Raw genomic sequence first — 20,555 nt, forward strand, 5'->3', positions numbered from 1 at the left:
ATTTCCATTCTTCTCTGCATCGTGTTAGGTTTTACATCTATGCACAGAGATAAGAATTCTACTTGTACATACATATATAGCAAAACTGAACCCATTCTTGTTACAGAGACAAGATTTCTACTTGTTCATACATATATAGCAAAACTGAAAGCAAAGCACAGTGCATATAAATTTTTTTAATGAGTTTCTATGCTAAAATATCTAATGAAACCATGCCCATACCAACATTGTCTTTCTCAATGCAAAAATGAAAAGACTGGAGTAGCATTTCCTACAACATTCTATTGGCTTTTTTCTGGGACTGTACTTATCATAGGATGCTAGGAAATAACAGGATGATACCCCATCCTGACAGAAGATTTCAAATTTGTTCTTCAGTAGCATATTACACTTTCTTAACTGCTTGGAAAATATGGACATGCATTTCAAACTTACCCACAAGCTCAAAAACGCAGATATCTGCTTCTTGAAGTTTATTAGCACGTACAAACTCCCGCCAACCTCCACATAGGAAAGTCCTTCCCCTGCTGGTATAAACTAAGTTTATTCTCCAAGCTTGGCCTTTTCTGTTCCGAAGGGTAACCTTTCCGTTCTGTTGAATATGACCATGTGTTCTGGCAAATTTGATTGGGATATACTGTGTGAATAATGTTCGATTAGTAAAAGAAGAATCAATAATAATAACAAAAAATTCCTGTTAATAAAAGAATAGCTTGCAACATCCTTGGAAGGCTTTGAATAGGTGTCATCCATCCTTATTATTAGATATCTCTTTCTTTAACTTTATAGAAAGGTTTAGCACCTTCATAGAGCAGCTGATCCACCTCTGGACTTTTTAGCTTCCTTTCATTATTTCATATAATGAAATCATGTTGTTCTATCTCAAACGTTTGGACATTGGGCATCGCTCGCCTAATCCAAAACTATAATTACTGAAATAACAAGAAGCATTGGGAGGGAAGATAGATAGAGAAGTTGAACATTTCAGTACTGCTTTTGCATCTTTCAGAGGTCATTGTGAAATATTTTAACTAACTCACATATGAAATCTAGAACCTTGTAAAATATAACAGGAACGATTGTACAAGTGCATTAACATATGCAGGGATGCAACTAATGTCCCATATAGGTGCCACGACGTCTACCATGATGGCTTTTAGAAGGTGAATACCAAATTCAACTTTGTGAACTTCAGAGCAATATTGTTCTAAATTTTTCTACCCAGACAATTCTTTTTAGAAGTCCAAGCAGCACCACAGCTAAACAAGTCAGATACAATAAATCCCACAAAATCTAAATTAAATTCCTCGAGAATAATTGTTAGTACATTGTTGACAATATGGGCAGACAGATATAGAAAAACACACATACATGGCAATTAGTTCTGCCAAGAATGCAGCACTATCAATTTTTATCTTGAAGAAAACCAACAGTAGAATAACTAACAGCGAAGAAATACTTAGGCCTCTGCAGAAAACAAATGAAAGTATAATAAGATGCTACAACCCAAAACAGTGAACCTTCAATTCCCAATTTTGTATATGAACCAAGAATACTAAACAAAAAATGACAAACCACGTCACCATTTGATATCCAAATACAGACAATCCAATTATTTAGTTCATGGGTAACTTCTCCACCTCAGCCAGGGACCATCAACCATGTAAATGGAATCCCATCTAGAAGCTTCAATAGTTTTTTTACCTTTTTATCTAATCCTGACCAAGGAATTCTGGAAAGCTAACACATACTTGGAATATGGTATAAGTATTAATCCAAGCATTCAACCCTAAGATGCTAGGGTTTTCCATTTTAGCTAGCAATCTGAAATATTCCACTGGGAACAATAAGCTTGGGTTTCCTGCAGATCTCTACTCTACCTCTACAACGATAAAATATGGGCTGCAAGTTTAAGGCTCCAAAGATGGAGAGTCAAAGTTGAAACCTTTTTAAAATATTTCACTTATGATCTTAACTGGTCATGAGGTGCTTTACAATGTCCTATAAGATTAAATTGACTCAATCTTTCTACACCCTAGCCCAGTTTGCAACTGCATCCAACTCTCCCATGTTTGGAGATAGATAGTGCACTGGGAAGTTTTATTACAGAAATTAGTCAGCTAGTTATGTATAGGTTTGGCTTAATTAAAATGTTGATCATAAGATTGTAAAAAGAAGCAACCAAGTTGCATAAAAACTCACCACAACTCCCCTGGACACATTTGATGTAGTTAAACACCTCAAAAAACAAGGAAACTTTGAAGTAAAAGACTTTGCTTCTTTCCAAACTTTTGCCTTTTCTTCTTCACTTGGAGGCCGCCTTCTTGAAGAGGAGCATATAGTTTTTGATTGTGGTTCACGGGTCAGCTCAACATTCTCTCTTCTAGCTTTTTTAAGCCCCTTTGGTTTAACAGTTGGAAGGCGTTGCCCTGTTGCATGTAAACCAATGCCACAAAAGCATTTATATGGTACCTAGAAGTAAAAATATATTTCTGTACTAGTTCTCACTTATTGGACGAAGCAACATCCAAAAGAAATATGAACTGAAGGACTATGAATCAAAAGAATTTTAATTTCTAGATCCAGTCAGTGACTTGTCAAGAGTTCAAAATTCACACATACTAAAAAACTAATGAAGTTTTGGTAATCTTAGAAACATTTGGACTCAGTATTCTTTCACCCACAGTCCACTTTTGGTGGTTAGATGAGAAACCTGGAGCAGTGTCAAGGGCATTTCAGACCTTTAAACCATAGGGGAAGTAATTCTGAGATCACAGTGGTGGGTGTATGTTTATCGTGGGTGAAGAAAAACTTTCTCCTAAACATTTTGATTGATTAAAATAGAAATATCTGCATGTGCATTCAAATGCAAAAAAGGGACAGTTGCATTTACAGTTAAAGTGGAAAGATATGGCCAGAAATTGAAGAGGTGCAAGTAATTTTTCGCATTCATACCTGGATTATCTTTACTGTCTTTTTGAACAGAGTCAGTAGAAGTCTTTGATGGTTTATCACATTTCTTAGCTCCATTGGAGAAGGCAGGTTCTTGATTTGGTTTGGTACTAAACACATAATCTCTTTCACATGCACTCTCATCAAAAATGTTTACATCAAAACACGTATTTCCATCATATCCAAAGACGAGAAAGTTATAGTCATAGATGGAGTGATCTTTTACAAAATCTTGCCAGCCATCCTCTAGATATGTACCATCTGTAGTTTTATTTAATTTGATGCGCCAGTGACTACCACTGGAATCCTCTATGGTGGCAAATTTATATGCTTCTGTCGAAATGTGCTCCGCAAAGTCTGGTGGGATCCGCTGCAAGTTATTAATAATTAAATATACTAAATTTCAGAAAAATATCATCAAAGCTGCAGAAGAAACACCCAGGGTGGAGAGAGCAAGGGTGAATAGTGCATATTTGGTTACACCATAAATAGAATTCACATATGATTCTGATATAATGCTTTTATGTTTGAATTATTCTAAAAAGAAGAGGGAAAGAAATTAAAAGCTGCTTGATCCTGTCTTGATTCCATGATGCAGATAAATATTCTTATTCTACACCTAAAGTGTTTTGCCTGATTTTAAGCCATATCTGTGCTTTTAAAAGTGAACTGTGCTTGAACCCTGCAATGAGTTTTTACCCTTCCATGAATTTACTACAGGGCATCACAGTACACAATTGTAGCTTGGTTAAATATTGTATGTGAAACACTGTGGGTCAGATGTTCAGCTATACAAAACCCAAAAAAGGAAAAATAGAAACAAGTACTGTACTGCTATATCAGGACCATCTATCACTATTATTATCGAATCTGATACAACAATAGAGATCTTGTTCATCCGTCTTTCTCCATCCTATGTTTTCATTTATGCTACTGGGTATTGCACTTGACCAAATAGGTCAGAGTGGGCTGTGCACTTATAGTCATGCCACACATTGACCATGTGCTCTAGCAACAGGATTATGAAGTAGTAATTCTTCAGTTCCTTTTCTGCATCTATGCACCGCTGCCTTCGATCACAAGGTACTTGACCTGAGACTTTCGATGTTCTCTGGTCCTAACCAGTGAAGATGGGAGAGTTCAACACTATGACATTTGGAATTTTACAATGTGATGGATATATATGTTCAGGTACATATACTTACAGAACAAGATTTCAAGTGGATAGTGATGGAGTGGAGAGGGGCTTCCGGAGGGTAATGTGATCGACAGAGCCCTTTAAAGCTTGAAGGAATGTTTTATAGGACAGTCATAAGATCGGCTATGAGGAATGGCATGGAATGTTGGAGAGTTAAGAAGCGTCATATAGGTAAGCTAAGTGTAGCAGAGATGATCAGGATTTTGAGATGGATGAGTGGCAAAACCAGGAAGGATGAAAATAAGGAATGACCATATTAGAGCTGGTTTGGAGTAGCCTTGTTCAACGGAGCCCTCTGGACGCTCCAGTTTGGAGGAATGACTTGATTCATATTGAAGGTACTAAAAGAGCTAGAGGCAGGCCTAAAATGATCCTAGGAGAAGTGTTGTGGAAAGACATGTATAGTTTAGGTCTTGTCTCTAGTATGACGTCGAATAGAGTTGATTGGAAGGCAAGGATCCGTGTATCCAACCCCAATTAGTTTGTATAAGACTGATTTGTAATAGTTGTTGTTGTGTTCCTTTACTTTTACTTTTATTTTTAATATTTTGTCTTCGCAAGGACCCGTGTAGCCAATCCCATTTAGTTGGGATACCTGAGTTGTTATTGTTGAAGTGATGGTACTCAGGGTAGAAATTCACAACTGGGAGCTCAAGTCTCCTTTGTAGAGCATAATCCAAACCCTACCATTGGATGGGGCTGATAGGATGTTATTGGGAAGACTCCAAAATTTTCTTTGACATTGTAGGGCAGAAAAGGCCAAGCTAGTACACCAAATCAGTGACAATAGTTGGAAGAAATATTTAACCACTACCCTGAGCTTCCTTCCTACATCAAAACCAAACCTAGGACCAATATGGCACTACTTACAAAGATCATCAACATAATGGGTCCAACCAACAAGGCCAATATGAACCTATGTTTTTTCAGACAACTGAAAAGATGTTTAAGATCAGCCACTGCGTCTGTCATTTAACTACCCAATCTCCCAAACACATTCATAGCATAAAAGCAAGCTTGTACTAATGAGGAAACCGTGGAAGACACCTCTGGTTCTTAAAGGTAGTACATTATTCATTTTCATAGACTCCAAACTAACCAGAAACCTCTGTTTTTTCTATCAGCTGGCAAACTAAGAGAAGGATCAACAGGAAGAGAGAGAAAAAAAATTTACCCACAAGATGGAAATAAAAATAAACTTATGTTTAGAGGTGAAAGACAAGAACTACCAATCTTCTTGTTGAAAAGCCGGGAAACATGATCTTGAAGAAGTGATTCCTCTCGTCTGGAGGTATGTTCTGGCTCCTATTCACCATTTTTGGGTTTTGAGTTACAGAACAAGTGTGTTTGTGTGTGTGAGAGAGAGAGAGAGAGAAAGAGGGGTGGGGGGTTAGTGCTGCAAGAAAAGTGAAGTTTGAAGCTCTCAACTCATGCTGTCATTTCATCTCCAGCTACTGTTTTTGACAGTTATATCTATTGGCGGGAATTCAGACCGTGAGAAGTAAATGATACTTTTTCCTCTTACGGCAGGTCACCTATAGCCTATTTTATTTGAACGCTTGATTTGCCTTGTTAATGGACGGATGGAGGGTATTCTAGTAATCTGGGTCTTCTTTTCAAATGAAATTTCCCACTCAACCCTTGGTGGGATCATCATCCTCTCCAGTTCGCTGCCCAGTACAGTTGTTTGGTTCCTCTCATAGAGGGACGGAAATGACGACCTAATCTCCTGCCTGAACACACTGCCCGAGTGAGGTTAAGTCGTCATTTCCGCCCCTCTATGAGAGAACCGGGCAGCGAATCTGAGAGGAAAAAAATTCCCTTTGGCGCAGGGAGTGGCAAGTTGGAGAAGTGAGGACTGGATCTTAGAATCTCCATTTTGGAATTTGGATGGATACCGACCTCAACAATGAGTTACTAATATCCTGTGCATGGTTTTAGGGATTGGTAGTGGTTTGGTAGAATCGCCTTGATTGGATCGGTATCGATCATGGGCAATCCCGATTCTAGGCAATTCAATATCGGTGGATCAATATGGACCAAGGGTAAAAGGGTAAAAAATCATTGTTTAAATGAAAACCAAATTATCTCCTCCAGTTCCCCAGTCCCTCTAATAAGGGGGGCAGTGGACTGCACCCAGGCAGAGTGTTCATGTAGGGGTAGGGTGGTCATTGCCCCCCCCCCCCTTGTTAGGGGAACTGGGCCGGGAGAACTGGAGGAGATACAGATCCAGGGTAAATCCGTCCGATCCAGACTGACATTGGGTGATCCAGATCGGTATCTACCGAGACCGATCCATATCCAATACGGATTCCTAAAACCCTGGTCCGGTGAGCTCCTTGAAGCATTAGGTCAACTTAACGGTCTCAAGATTTTTTTGGTAAAAGTATGGTCTCAAGATTGTACTCAGATATTTATGGTCATTATTATCACTCCTTTATATTTGCTCTATATTTATTCAAATTCTTCTACTTCAAACTTTTTTTTTATTTTTCTGATTTATCCAAGAAAAGCAAACTTTTACCTCTTTCTCCCCTGTTAATTCAAAATCCTCCCCCCCCCCCCCCCAACTACTCCTCTCCAATGTGACAGCGCTTACTTGTTTTTGACTCATATTGGGAACATTGCATTGTTTCTTGCTTCAGTTCAGCTTGGATGTCAATGCCATTATAGAAACAGCTCTCATTCATTCTGTTTGACAGAATGCCCAACAAAAAAAATGTTTCTTGGGATGTCTTATTTCAGGCTATTCGTATAATGGATTTAATGAAGTGGTTCTTTGTGTCTTTTTAAATTGATGTTGCGGCTGAAATCCGCATGAGGTGAACCTGCACATAGAGAGCCAAGAAGCATGACCGAAGAGCTAATTGGAGTGAGCTCCGGGAGTCTGGGGGACTCTTCGATGCCTAAGTCAGATCTCAGGGAAACAACAGTGGAGCGAGAGAGTATAAAGAGCAGTAGGCTTAAGATTGCTTGATTTCACCTGTGTACTTCAAGTGTTGTAGTTCTCTTCATAGGACGAGGAAGGAATGTCTTGAGTTTACGTAAGCTTCAGATTCACGTAGTCTTGAGCTCATGCAGAACACATACTTTCGAGTTTGGGCAGGAGATCCAAGCGAGAATCGTTGAACAGAATTTGTCTCTTCATGTGTGGACTTGCTTACATGACTTGAAGCTTGAGTCCCTACCATGTAGCGCTTACCCTTTGGTGAGCTAATCTTATATGTATCATTGATGCAAAGAATGGGTTCCTTGTAGATCTCATGACAATTACGAGCTTCATATCTGTTTGCTCAATTTGAGGTTGTTTACAGACAGGAACTGCAATTCATGGTTACACAATTAGAAATGGCCAAGACTGCTCTAATTGATATGTAAGTAAAGTGCAGGTGCACTGAATAAGGATACAGAGTGTACAAAATGTGATATCTGTCAGAAGCAATTCCAACAGACACCTTGAAACTTTGATGTTCAGAATTTACAATGCTATACTTCATTCTTATGGGATGGATCAACTGGCTCAGACCTTTGCCCTGCCCCAACTGGTTAAGATTTGTATGATCCTTGGTAGATAAGAGATGGTTTAAGAAAGCAAAAGCCCTGAGACTACCCCATAACCTTAATCTATGTTATCGGACACGGCAAAAGATACAGCGGGGTGTGGAGAAGATTCAATTTCTAGCATTCTCCTTGGCTTAAATGCAGTGTTGAACACAGGTACAAATCATAGTTTGAAGTATCCAGATAACATAGTCACTAATATATACCATAGGTGGGATGGATATCTTTTGGTGTACTAGTTTGCAGATAGATTTGGTAGGGAAGTGACAAGTGATGAACCTAACATGTTGCCATCCCTACCCAAATTATTCTTTTAATGTTATGTGGTAGAATTAAACTCAGTTCTAGGGTTGTCCTAAACCTTTGGATGGAAATGTTTACATTGGATTGATGAAATAGCTCCAAGTTTAACCCGCGAAAAAACTGTTGGATTCTAATCTTCTATCTCAATGCAGATGGACTAAAATCCCAATTGTGGAAAACTTAAATACTTTTTATCAACCTTTGTGATAGAATATTTCAATAAAATCTGAGCTGCTGCATCTCTTATGGGTCCCTTCTATTCACAGAGCTAAGATTTCTACTTATATATATAGCTAAACTGAAAGCAAAACACAGTGCATACAAATTTTTTTTAAGAGTTTCTGAGCTGAAATATCTAGTGAAACCATGCCAGAGTAACTGTCTTTCTCCATGCAAAAATGAAAAGTCTGGAGCAGCATTTCCAACAACATTCTAACTACCATCTTCTGTAAGTACTTATCATAGATAGGGAGCTAGGAGATAAGAGGAGAATCCCCCATCCTGAAAGGAGACATCAAATTTGTTCTTCAATCGCAAATTTAACTTCCTTAACTGCTCGGAAAATATGGACCTGCATTTCAAACTTACCCACAAGCTCAAAAACGCAGATATCTGCCTCTTCAAGTTTATTAGCACGTACAAATGCCGGCCAACCTCCACATAGGGAAGTCCTTCTTGTGGTATAAATTATGTTTACTCTCCAAGCTTGGCCTTTTCTGTTCCAAAGGGTAACCTTTCTTTTCTTCTGAGGATGAAAATGTGTTCTGACAAAGTCGCTTGGGATTAGCTGGGTGAATAATGTTTGGTTAGTAAAAGAACAATCAATAATAATAACAAAAAATTATTGTTAATAAAAGAATATCTTGCAATAATAACAATCAATAATAATAACAAAAAATTCCTATTATTATTTGATATCTCTTTCTTGTATTTTATATCAAGGTTTAGCAACTTCATAGAGGAGCTGATCCACCTCTGGACTTTATAGCTTCCTGTCATAATTTCATATAATGAGATCATATTTTTCTATCTCAAACTTTTGGAATTTGGAGGGCCAATGATCAATTTGAACATACTCACTTCTAAATTTGATTCTTTTATTTATTTTAATGCTTGTGGGCATCTCACCTTATCCAAAACTATAATTACTGAAATAACAAGAAGCATTGGGAGGGTAGAAAGATTGGGAATTTGAAGCAAATCCAAGCTTCACAAAAGTAGCAACCAAAACACACATTGACCGAGATATATTTCACTCATGTTTTTGTCCTTGTGGATGATTTCAGGTTCTAGTTAGGTTCTGGAGACAACTTAAGGCAATATAAACTTGGGTTTCATGCAGTTCTCTACCTCTACAAGGACAAATTATGGGATGATACAAGTTTAATGCTCCAAAAATGGTGAGTCAAAGTTGAGAGCTTTTTAAACTACTTCCTTTATGATCTTAACTGGTCATGAGGTGCTTTACAATACCCTTTAAGATTAATTTGACTCAATATTTCTAGACCTTGCCTAGTTTGCAACTGCATCCAGCTCTCTTATGTTTGGAGATAGATAGTGCACCAGGAAGTTTTTATTATAGAAATTATTTAGTTAGTTATGTATAGATTTGGCTTAATTAGAATATTGATCATAAAATTATAAAAAGAAGCAAACAAGTTGCATAAAACTCACCACATAAAATCCCCGGTGCACATTTGATTCAGTTAAACACCTCAAGAAACAAGGAAACTTGGAAGTAAAAGACTCTGCTTCTTTCCAAATTTTTGCCTTCTCTTCTTCAGTTGCAGGCCGCCTTCTTGACGAGGAGCATATAGTTTTTGAAAGTGGTTCATGGGTCAGCTCAACATCCTCTCTTTTAGCTTTCTGAAGCCCATTTAGTTTAAAAGTTGAAAGGAGTTGCCCTGTCGCATGTAAACCAATGTCACAAAAGCATTTATAAGGTACCTAGAAAAAAAATGTAACCTTATGGAGTATAAATCCAAAGCATTTTCATTTCAACTCCTCGGAACAATGTTTCATGAACTTTTTCAATTAGTGTGATTTTCTTTTAATTAAAAAAAAAAAGCATTTTCATTTCCAGATCCAGCCAGTGACATGTCTTAATGCTCCAAATGCACATATACTAAACAACTAATGAAGTTATGTAATCTTATAAACATTTGGATTTAAAATTCCTTCACCCACAGCCCACTTTTTGCAAATGGATGGGACTCCTGGGAGCCGTGCCGATTTCGGACCTTTGTACAATAAGGGGGATAATTATAAGATCACAGTAGTGGGTGAATGTTCACCGTGGGTGACAAAAACTTTCCCCTAAACATTTTGAGTTTTTTAAAGAAATATATGCACATACATTCAAATGCATAAAGGGCAGTTCTATTTACAGTTAAAGTGGAAAGATAGTGTTAACACAAACACCAAGAAACACGAAGAAACAAAACAGATTCAAGGAAGATGACACAGATTTAACGTGGTTGACACACCAATCTGATGTGCTAAATCCACGGGCGAAACTGAAGATGATTCACTATGTGATGGCAGAAGAATACAGTGGAGATCTCTCAAGAACACCAAAAGTCACTATAAGAACTCTCCCCATAAACCCTAACATGAAAAAGCCCCAAATCTCACTTCTTTTTCCTTGCTTAAACAACAGGACAATAAAACAAAGAAACACTGTCAGGTTGATCCATAGGATAGGAAAAATGGGCTGCCACCAAAATTGTCGCAGCGGGGGAAAACTTTGAAATGGGTACAAGAATTCAAGACGCACATAATAGATATGGCTAGAAATTCAAGAGCTGCGAGTAATTTTTCAAATTCATACCTGGATCATCTTTACTGACTTTTTGAACACAATCAGTGGAAGTCTCTGATGATTTATCACATTTCTTAGTTCCATCGGAGAAGGCAGATTCTTGATTGGGTTTAGTACTAAACACATAATCTCTCTCACATGCACTCCCATCAAAAATTTTTACATCAAAACAAATATTTCCATCATATCCAAAGACAAGAAAATTATGGTCATAGATGGAGTGATCTTTTATAAAATCTTGCCAACCATCCTCTATATATGTTCCACTTGTAGTTTTACTTAATTTGACGTGCCAGTGATTACCACAAGAATCCTCTAGGGTGGCAAGTTTATATGCTTCAGTCGAAATGTGCTCCACAAAGTCTGGTGGGATCCGCTGCAAGTTATAACAATTTAATAAACAAATTTTCAGAAAAATATCATCAAAGTTGCAGAAGAAACACCCAGGATGGTTAGACCATAAATAGTCAATTCACATATGATACCCATATAATGCTAGTATGTTTGAATTCTTATAAAATAAGGGGGGAAAGAAAATAAAAGCTGCTGGATCCATTCTTGATTCCATGAAGCAGATAAATACTCTAATTCTAAACCAAAAGAGTTGTGTCTGAATTTAACTATGATCGAACCTACCCTGCAATGAGTTTTTACCCTTCCATGAATTTACTACAGGGCAGCACAATACACAAATGTAGCTTGGTTAAAATTGTATTCGAAACACCATGGGTTAGCAGTTCAGCTATACAAAACCAGAAAAAAAAAAATAGAAACAAGTATTGTACTGCTGTATCAGGACTATCTATCACTAGTGTTATCGAATCAGATACAACAATGGAGATATTGTTCATACATTTTTCTCCATCCTGTATTTTCATTTGTGCTGCTGGATATTGTACTTGACAAAATAGACCAGAACAGGCTGTGCACATATATTCATGCCCCCACAATGACCATGTACTCTGGAAATAGGTTGATGAAGTTTTCTGCATCTATGCACCTCTGCCTTCGGTCACATGGTATTTGACCTGAGACTTTCGGTGTTCTCCGGTCCTAACCGGTGAAGATGGGAGAGTTCAACACTATGACATTTGAAATTTTACAGTGTGATGGATATATATGATCAGGTACAAATTCTTACAGCACAAGATTTCAATTGGATAGTGATGGAGCTGTGTGTAGAAATTCACAACTGGGAGCTCTAGTCACTTTTGCAGAGCATGATCCAAAACCCAACCATTAGATGGGGCTGATAGGATGTTTTGGGGAAGACTCAAAAAATTTCTCAGACATTTTAGGGCAGAAAAGGCCATAAACTGTTCCTATATCTCTCCAGTAGATAACAGCCCAAGCTAGTATACTAAATCAGTGAAAATAGTTGGAAGAAATATTTAACCACTCCCCTGAGCTTTCTTCCTACATCAAAACCAAACCTGGGATCAATATGACACTACTTACATAGATCATCAACATAATGGGTCCAACCAACAAGGCCAATATGAACCTACGTTTTTTCAGACAACTGAAAAGATGTTTAAGATCAGCCACTGCGTCTGTCATTTAACTACCCAATATCCCAAACACATTCATAGCATAAAAGCAAGCTAGTAGTAAGGAGGAAACCGAGGAAGACAACTCTATTCTAGCTTAGAGAAAAAAAGTTTTAAGCCCAGAAGATGGAAATGAAAATAAACTTATGATTAGAGGTGGAAGGCAATAACTACCAATCTCATTGTGGAAAAGCCCGGAAACATGATCTTGAAGAAGTGAGGCCTCTCGTCTGGAGGTATGTTCTTGCTCCTCTTCTCCATTTTTGGTTTTTTTTTTCAAACTTTGAGTGTCGTAGATTGCAGAGCAGCAGTGACAAGAGTTGGAGAACAGGTAAGGGAGATTTTTTGGTTTTTTTTTCAAGCTTTGAGTGTTGTAGATTGCAGAGTAGCAGTGATAAGAGTTGGAGAACAGTAAGGGAGAGAGAGAGAGACAGATACTGCAACTGCAACAAAAGGGAAGACTTGCGGTTATATCAAATCATTAATTGCGGGAATCCATATTCCAGACTCGAACTACAAGGGTGTCAATCGGTTCGGTTTCGGCCATTCAGTTTGGTTTCGATTCGATTTCATGAAGTAATGATGTGATCCACATCCAAATCGAGAACGGTTCTAGAATTAAATCCAAATCCAAATCCAAACCTGTTCGATTCGGTTCGAATACGGTTTCAATTCGAGTCTTGATACGTTTTAATTCAATTATACAGATCAGTTCGTATTCGGTTTGCTAAACGGTTCTACTATTTGGCTTTAAATTCCCAGCAACATCTGCTATTAAAAGTTCTACAAATGCCCATCTTGTATTTTTGGGCCTTATATTTTTAAATGCACAGTTTGAAAATCCATTTAATTAAAAAGTTATGAAAGGTTGGAACTTGGAATTTGGGATTTGAGAGAGACGAAGAGTTGTAGATAATAGAGATAATAAAACTCTTTTAAAATTATAAAAGGTTGGAACTTGGAACTTTGGAAGGTAAAGAGTCTCCTGCAACAAAGGAATGAAGAAATACAGCATTAAAGCCTAAAACCTAAAGGTCAACTCTTAAACGTAAAGTTGTAAAACTAAAAAAACTAGGGATTTAGGTTCGGTCATTCGGTTAGAACCGATGGTTCTTACATTGAAACCATATCCAAATAGAATCGAAATAAAATCTTGTTTGGTCGATTCAAATTAATTCGGTTTGATTCGATTTAGTTAATTCGACTCGGTTTTGGATTCGGTTCTGATTACATTTTGACACCCTTAACTGTAAGAAGTAAATGATTCTTTTTTCTCAAGTGGAAGAAGGTCAACCGTTCGATCTTTTCTAATCACTTTATAGCCTATTTTATTTGAACGCTTGATTTAGGCGAAGTCCATTGCCATGCATCATGGGCAGTGGCTAGTTGGAGAAGGGAGGAACTGAGGCTCAACAATGAGTTCCTAATTTCCTGTGCATGGTTTTAGGGATCGTAGTGGATCGGCAGAATCGCTTGGATCGAAATGGTATCGGTCATGAGTGATCCCAAATCGGTGGATCAGCAAAGACCAAAGGCAAAAAAATAAAAATAAAAAATCACTTTTTAAATGAAAATCAAGTGTAAATCTGTCCTATCCAGACCGATACGGATTGCTCTACATCGGTATCGGCCAAGACCAACCCCATGTACTGATTCCTAAAACCCTGATCCTGTGAGCTCCTTGAAGCTCAAGGTCAACCCTCTTGTAGTAGTTGAATCTAGTACTAATCCTATTTAAGACAGTCCCTAGATTGTACTCATTTATTTATGGGCTAATTATTAAAGAAAAAACAAACTTCCACCTCTCTTTATCCCCTGTCAATTCAAAATCCCTCCCCTCCCCTTCCTACCTGCCATTGCTAACTTGTGTTTGAGACTTTGAGTCATATAGGGAACATTGGACTGTTTCTTGCTTCAGTTCAGCTTGGATGTCAATGCCATTATAGAAACATTTCTCATTCATTCTGTTTGACAGAATGCCCAACAAAAAAAAAAAAAATCTTGTGAAGTTGATGCAGAGAATAGGCTCTTGCTGGAATTCCATGATTTCTGGTGGTGGGATGAATGGGTATGGTTGATCATGCAATTCATCTCTTTCTGCAAATGAATAGGTCTGGCTTAGAGCCTGAAAATTCATTCTACTCTAGTGTGTACTGTGTTCATGTAACCATTCTGGAATGGTTGATCATGGGCTCCATATTATCAATTGTATGGTTAAAGATTGGCTTATAATGACGAATTTGCAACACTATGCGCAGTCTGATGCTGGGGTTTATGAGGCCTTGCTTGGTGCTTTCAGAGTTCATGGAAATATAGACTTGGGGCTACAGATTTCGCGATAGCTTTTAGAGTTGGATCCAGATGATGCTGACAAGTAACTACATCTTGCTTTCAAATATGTATGCTGCTGCTGGAAACTTGGAGGGTATCAAAATGACCAGAGTATTATTGAGATCAAAGGGATTGAAGAAGCCCCAGGGTTAACTTCAATTGAGATAGATTGAGTGATCCATACATTAATGGCCAGAGACAGAGATCACCCCCAGTATCCTGAAATTTATGAGACGTTAAAGGGTTTGATTACAAAGATTGAAGCAGCAGGACATGTATCAGACACCAATTATGTTTTCCAGGATCTACCAGATGAGACAGATAAACATCCTGTATCACCATAGTGAGAAGCTAGCAATAGCTTTTGGGTTATGAGAACCCAACCTGGTACTACCATTCGAATTACAAGAATCTTTGTTCCTGTAATAATTGTCACAAAGTGGGAAAATTTACCTCCAAGGTCACTGGAAGAGAACATGCCATAAGATATGCAAATCACTTCTACTTTTTATGAGACAGAGTCTGCTCTTGCAAAGATTACTGGTAACTTTGAGAACAGCACATGTAAAATCTAATCAGGTAAGTTCCTTCCATCTTATATTATACTGTTTGTTAGTAAATGAACAACTTTCATAATCAACAGTTCAAATGGAGGTTCTTGATCTGATGTATTATAAGAGTGTAAAAAATGTGAGATCTGTCAGAAGCATTTCCAACAGGCACCTTGAGACTTGGATGTTTAGAATATACGACGATATGCTTCATTCTTATGGGAGGGATCAACTGGCTTAGACCTTTTGCCTTGTCCCAACTGGATAAATTTTTGTATGATCCTTGATGAATAAGGGATGGTTTAAGAATGCAAAAGACCTGTGATTACTCCATAAAATTCGTAGGTGTCCCTAATCTATGTTTTCAGACATGGCAAAGGATACAATGGGTGAATGGGTGTGGCAAAGATTCCATTTCCAGAATTCTCATTGGCTGAAGTGTTGAACATGGGTACAGCTCAAAGTTTGGAGTATCCAGGTTACATGGTCAGTGGTCACTAATATACCACAGGATGTGATGGATAGATTTGGTAGGGAAATGATAAGTGCTGAACCTAACATGTAGCCATCCCTACCCAAATTATTCTTTTAATGTAATATGGTAGAACTAAACTCAGTTCTAGGGTCCCATTCCCCTAAAAACATTTGGATGGGAATGTTTCCATTGGATTGATGAATAGCTCCAAGTTTAAACTGTGAAAAAACTGTTGGATTATAATCTTTGTCTCAATACACATGGACTAAAATCCCAATTATGGAACTTGAAAACATTCCATCAACCTTTGTGATGGAATATTTCAATCAAATCTAAGCTGTATCACATATGGGTCACTTCTATTCACAGAGCTAAGAATTCTACTCGTAACTATATATATATATATAAGCTGAAAGCAAAACATGGTGCATACAAAAATTTTTAAGAGTTTCTGTGCTGAAATATCTAATGGAACCATGCCGGAGCAACATTGTCTTTGTCCAAGCACAAATGAAAAGCCTAGAGGAGTATTTCCAACAACAATCTAATTACCTTCTTCTGTGTCTATGGATTTATCATAGGGAGCTAGGAGATAACAGGATAATTCCCCATCCTGATAGGAGATTTCAAATTTGTTCTTCACTCGCAAATTTCACTTTCTTACCTGCTTGGAAAATATGGACCTGCATTTTAAACTTACCCACAAGCTCAAAAATGCAGGTATCTGCTTCTTCAAGTTTATTAGCATGTACAAATGCTGGCCAACCTCCAGTTAGGAAAATCTTTTCCCCGAATCTTTTTATGTTTACTCTCCAAGCTTGGCCTTTTCTGGTCCAAAGGGTAACCTTTCCGTTCTGCGGAAGATGAATATGTGTTCTGGCAAAGTCAACTGGGATATACTGTGTGAATAATGTTCAATTAGTAAAAGAAAAATCAATAATAATAACAAAAAATTCCTGTTAATAAAAGAATAGCTTGCTATAACAACCATGTATGAAATGTGCTTGTCCTTGGAAGGTTTTGAATAGGTGCCATCCACCATTATCATTACTAGATATCTTTTTCTAATATTTTACAGCAAGGTTTAGCACCTTCATAGAGAAGCTGATCCACATCTGGACTTTTTAGCTTACCTTCATAATTTCATATAATGAGTTCATATTTTTCTATCTCAAACTTTTGGAAATTGGAAGGCCAATGATCAATGTGCATGTATATACTCACTTCTAAATTTGATTCTTTTATTTTAATGCATGTGGGCATCTAGCCTAATCCAAAACTATAATTACTGAAATAACAAAAAGCATTGGGAGGGAAGATAGATTGGGAAATGGAAGCAAATCCAAGCTTCACAAAAGTAGCAACCAAAACACACATTGGTCAAGACAGATACATACAATTCTTTTTAGAAGTCCAAGCAGCACCATAGATAAACAAGTCAGAAACAATAAATCCCTCAAAATCTAAATTAAATTCCTTGAGACTAATTGTTAGTATAGTTTTGACAAGATGGACAGAACAAACTTGGGAAACACACAGATAAGTTCTGCCAACAATGCAACACTATTAATTTATAGCCTGACAAAAACCAACAATAGGATAACTAACAGAGAAAGAAGAAAACTTAGGCTTCTCCAAAAAACAAATGAAAGCGTAATAAGATGGTACAAACCAAAACAGTGAACCTTCAATTTCCAATTAATTGTGTACATGAACAAGGAATACCAAACAAAAATTGACAAACCAAATCACCATTTGACATCCAAATACAGGCAACCCTACTATTTACTTTATGGGTAATTTCTCCACCTCAACCAAACCATCAACCATGTAAATGAAATCCCATCTAGAAACTTCTATAGTTTTTGACATTTTTATCTAATGCTGACCAAGGAATTTGAGAGAGTTAAAACATCCTTGGAAATTGGTATTTCTCTACGTATTAATCCAGCTAATCCATACAAAGATGCTAAGGTTTTCCATTTTAGCTAGCCATCTGAAATATACTCGTAGGGAACAATAAGCTTGGGTTTCATGCAGAACTCTTACCTCTGCAAGGATAAAAAATGGAATGCAAGTTTAATGCTCCAAAGATGGAGAGTCAAATTGAGAGTCTTTTAATCTACTTCCTTTATGATCTTAACTGGTCATGAGGCGCTTTACAATGCCCTTTAAGAGTAATTTGACTCAATCTTTCTAGACCATGGCCCAGTTCGCAACTGCATTAAGCTCTCTTTAAGTTTGGAGATAGTGCACCGGGAAATTTTTATTACAGAAATTATTTAGCTAGTTATGTATAGGTTTGGCTTAATATAAATATTGATCATAAGATAGTAAAAAGAAGCAAACAAGTTGCATAAAAACTCACCATAGAAGAACCCTTGCACACATTTGATGCATTTAAACGCCTCAAGAAATAAGGAAACTTGGAAGTAAAAGACTCTGCTTCTTTCCAAACTTTTGCCTTTTCTTCTTCAGTTGCAGGCAGCCTTCTTGACGAGGAGCATATAGTTTTTGAAAGTGGTTCATGGGTCCGCTCAACATCCTCTCTTCTAGCTTTTTCAAGCCCCTTTGGTGTAGAAGTGAAAAGGCGTTGCCCTGTAGCATGTAAACCAATGTAACAGTAGCATTTATAAGGTACCTATAAGTAAAAATAAATATTTATGTAGAAGTTCTTACTTATTCGATGAAGCAGCATCCAAAAGAGATATAAAGTTATGGAATATGAATCAAAAGCATTCTCATTTCCACATCCAGTCAGTGGCATGTCTAAGGCTCTAAATGCACATTTACTAAACAACTAATGAAGTTATGGTAATCTTAGAAACATTTGGACTCAGTATTTCTTCACCCGGTGTCCAATTTTGGCGGTTGGATGGAACTCCAGGAGCAGCGCCGAGGGCATTTCGGACCTTTGTACAATAAGGGGAGTAATTATGATATCACTGTGGTGGGTGAACATTCACCATGGGTGAAGAAAAACTTTCTCCTAACCATTTTGATTGATTAAAATAGAAATATCTCTTTTATTTCTTTTTTTTCCCGGGAAATATCTGCATGTGCATTCAAATGCATGAGGGACAGTTGCATTTACAGTTAAAGCAGAAAGATATGGCTAGAAATTCAAGAGCTGCGAGTAATTTTTCAAATTCATACCTGGATCATCTTTACTGGCTTTTTGAACACAATCAGTGGAAGTCTCTGATGATTTATCACATTTTTTAGTTCCATCGGAGAAGGCAGGTTCTTGATTGGGTTTAGTACTAAGCACATAATCTCTCTCGCATGCACTCCCATCAAAAATTTTTACATCAAAACAAATATTTCCATCATATCCAAAGACAAGAAAATTATGGTCATAGATGGAGTGATCTTTTATAAAATCTTGCCAACCATCCTCTATATATGTTCCACTTGTAGTTTTACTTAATTTGACGTGCCAGTGATTACCACAAGAATCCTCTAGGGTGGCAAGTTTATATGCTTCAGTTGAAATGTGCTCCACAAAGTCTGGTGGGATCTGCTGCAAGTTATGACAATTAAATAAATGAAGTATTGGTATGGTGAAAACCATCTTCTAAATAAATCAACTTTCAGAACAATCTCATCATAGCTGCAGAAAAAAACACCTGGGGTGGAGAGAGCATGGATGAATAGTAAATATTTGGTTAGACCATACATGATACCAATAGAATCTAAAATGGAGGGGCAAAGAAAATAAAAGCTGCTGGATCCTGTTTTGAGTCCATACAGGGCAGCACAATACACAAATGTTGCTTGGTTAAAATTGTTTGTGAAACACCATGGGTTAAAAGTTCAGCTACACATAACCGAAAAATAAGGAAAAAGAGAAACTAAGTATTGTACTTCTATATCAGGACTACCTGTCACTGTTGTTATCGAATCTTATTCGACAATGGAGGAGATCTTGTTCATGTGCTCTTCTCCATCCTGTATTTACAGTTGTCTACTGGGTATTGCATTTGTCCAAATGGACCAAAAAGACCATGCACTCTTCAGAAACAGGCTGATGAAGTTATAATTCTTCAGTTTCCTTTTCTGCATCTATGCCACCACTGCCTTATGATCAAATGGTATCTGACTTGAAACTGTTCGGTGTTCTCTGGTCCTAACCAGTGAAAATGGGAGAGTTCCAACCAACACTATGACATCTGGAATTTTACAGGGTGATGGATATGTTCAGGTACACATTCTTACAGGTTACAGCACAGGATTTCAATTGGATAGTAATGGAGCTCTGTGAAGAAATTCATAACTGGTAGCTCAGGTCTCCTTTGCAAAGCATGATCCAAAACCCTACTTTTCGATGGGGCTGATAGGTTGTTATTGGAAAGACATAAAAAATTTCTTTGACATTTTAGGGCAGAAAAGGCCATTTACTGCTCCTATATCTCCCCAGTAGAGAACAGTCCAAGCTAGTAAATCAAATCAATGAAAATAGCTGAAGAAATATTTTAGTAACTACTCCCCTGAGCTTCCTTCCTAAATCAAAACCTGGGAACACAATACACATAGATCATCAACATGCAGTCAATGGGTTAAACCAACAAAACCTATGCGATTCCAACCTTCCCCTTATAAGGATATACTTCTTTTTGTAGACCTATATGAATCTACATTTTTTTCAGACCTATCAAAAGATGTTTAAGATCAGCCACCCAATCTTCCAAACACATTCATAGCCATTTTAACAAGAAAGCAAGCTAGCATTAAGAAGGAAACTATGGAAGACATCTGATTCTTAAAGGATGGTTACAATATTCTTTTCAAAAGAACTCTAAACTAAACCAAA

The 20,555-nt window shown here is 37.4% G+C and overlaps 2 protein-coding genes across 4 annotated transcripts; both read right to left on the reverse strand.

The window, feature by feature from the left end:
• Nucleotides 1–315: 315 nt before the first annotated feature.
• On the reverse strand, nucleotides 316–12,685 carry LOC122662353 (B3 domain-containing protein Os11g0197600-like). 2 transcript variants are annotated; one of them, XM_043857965.1, is made up of 5 exons: nucleotides 12,560–12,680; nucleotides 10,845–11,211; nucleotides 9,689–9,918; nucleotides 8,481–8,801; nucleotides 8,304–8,434 (listed from the first exon to the last, which is right to left on the reverse strand). In XM_043857965.1, the coding sequence occupies exons 1-4, from the start codon at nucleotides 12,644–12,646 to the stop codon at nucleotides 8,529–8,531; spliced, it is 957 nt and encodes a 318-aa protein (XP_043713900.1). In that variant the 5' UTR covers nucleotides 12,647–12,680; the 3' UTR covers nucleotides 8,304–8,434; nucleotides 8,481–8,528. The 2 variants fall into 2 exon arrangements, with proteins under 2 accessions (XP_043713901.1, XP_043713900.1); XM_043857966.1 differs by lacking the exons at nucleotides 8,304–8,434; nucleotides 8,481–8,801 and adding an exon at nucleotides 316–637 and having other exon boundaries at nucleotides 12,560–12,685.
• On the reverse strand, nucleotides 2,024–5,471 carry LOC122662354 (B3 domain-containing protein Os01g0723500-like). 2 transcript variants are annotated; one of them, XM_043857968.1, is made up of 3 exons: nucleotides 5,380–5,471; nucleotides 2,956–3,319; nucleotides 2,024–2,429 (listed from the first exon to the last, which is right to left on the reverse strand). In XM_043857968.1, the coding sequence occupies exons 1-3, from the start codon at nucleotides 5,464–5,466 to the stop codon at nucleotides 2,158–2,160; spliced, it is 723 nt and encodes a 240-aa protein (XP_043713903.1). In that variant the 5' UTR covers nucleotides 5,467–5,471; the 3' UTR covers nucleotides 2,024–2,157. The 2 variants fall into 2 exon arrangements, with proteins under 2 accessions (XP_043713903.1, XP_043713902.1); XM_043857967.1 differs by having other exon boundaries at nucleotides 2,026–2,429; nucleotides 2,956–3,322.
• Nucleotides 12,686–20,555: the final 7,870 nt, after the last annotated feature.

Source organism: Telopea speciosissima, chromosome 5, assembly GCF_018873765.1.
Source record: "Telopea speciosissima isolate NSW1024214 ecotype Mountain lineage chromosome 5, Tspe_v1, whole genome shotgun sequence".
Taxonomy (NCBI): domain Eukaryota; kingdom Viridiplantae; phylum Streptophyta; class Magnoliopsida; order Proteales; family Proteaceae; genus Telopea; species Telopea speciosissima.

Coding starts and splice junctions, on each gene's coding strand:
- LOC122662354 (XM_043857967.1), bottom strand. CDS start 5,466: ATGGTGAATAGGAGCCAGAACATACCTCCAGACGAGAGGAATCACTTC. Junction 3,323..5,379: donor GCTTTTCAACAAGAAGATTG/GTAGTTCTTGTC, acceptor AATAACTTGCAG/CGGATCCCACCAGACTTTGC. Junction 2,430..2,955: donor AGACAGTAAAGATAATCCAG/GTATGAATGCGA, acceptor TACATGCAACAG/GGCAACGCCTTCCAACTGTT.
- LOC122662353 (XM_043857965.1), bottom strand. CDS start 12,646: ATGGAGAAGAGGAGCAAGAACATACCTCCAGACGAGAGGCCTCACTTC. Junction 11,212..12,559: donor GCTTTTCCACAATGAGATTG/GTAGTTATTGCC, acceptor TATAACTTGCAG/CGGATCCCACCAGACTTTGT. Junction 9,919..10,844: donor AGTCAGTAAAGATGATCCAG/GTATGAATTTGA, acceptor TACATGCGACAG/GGCAACTCCTTTCAACTTTT.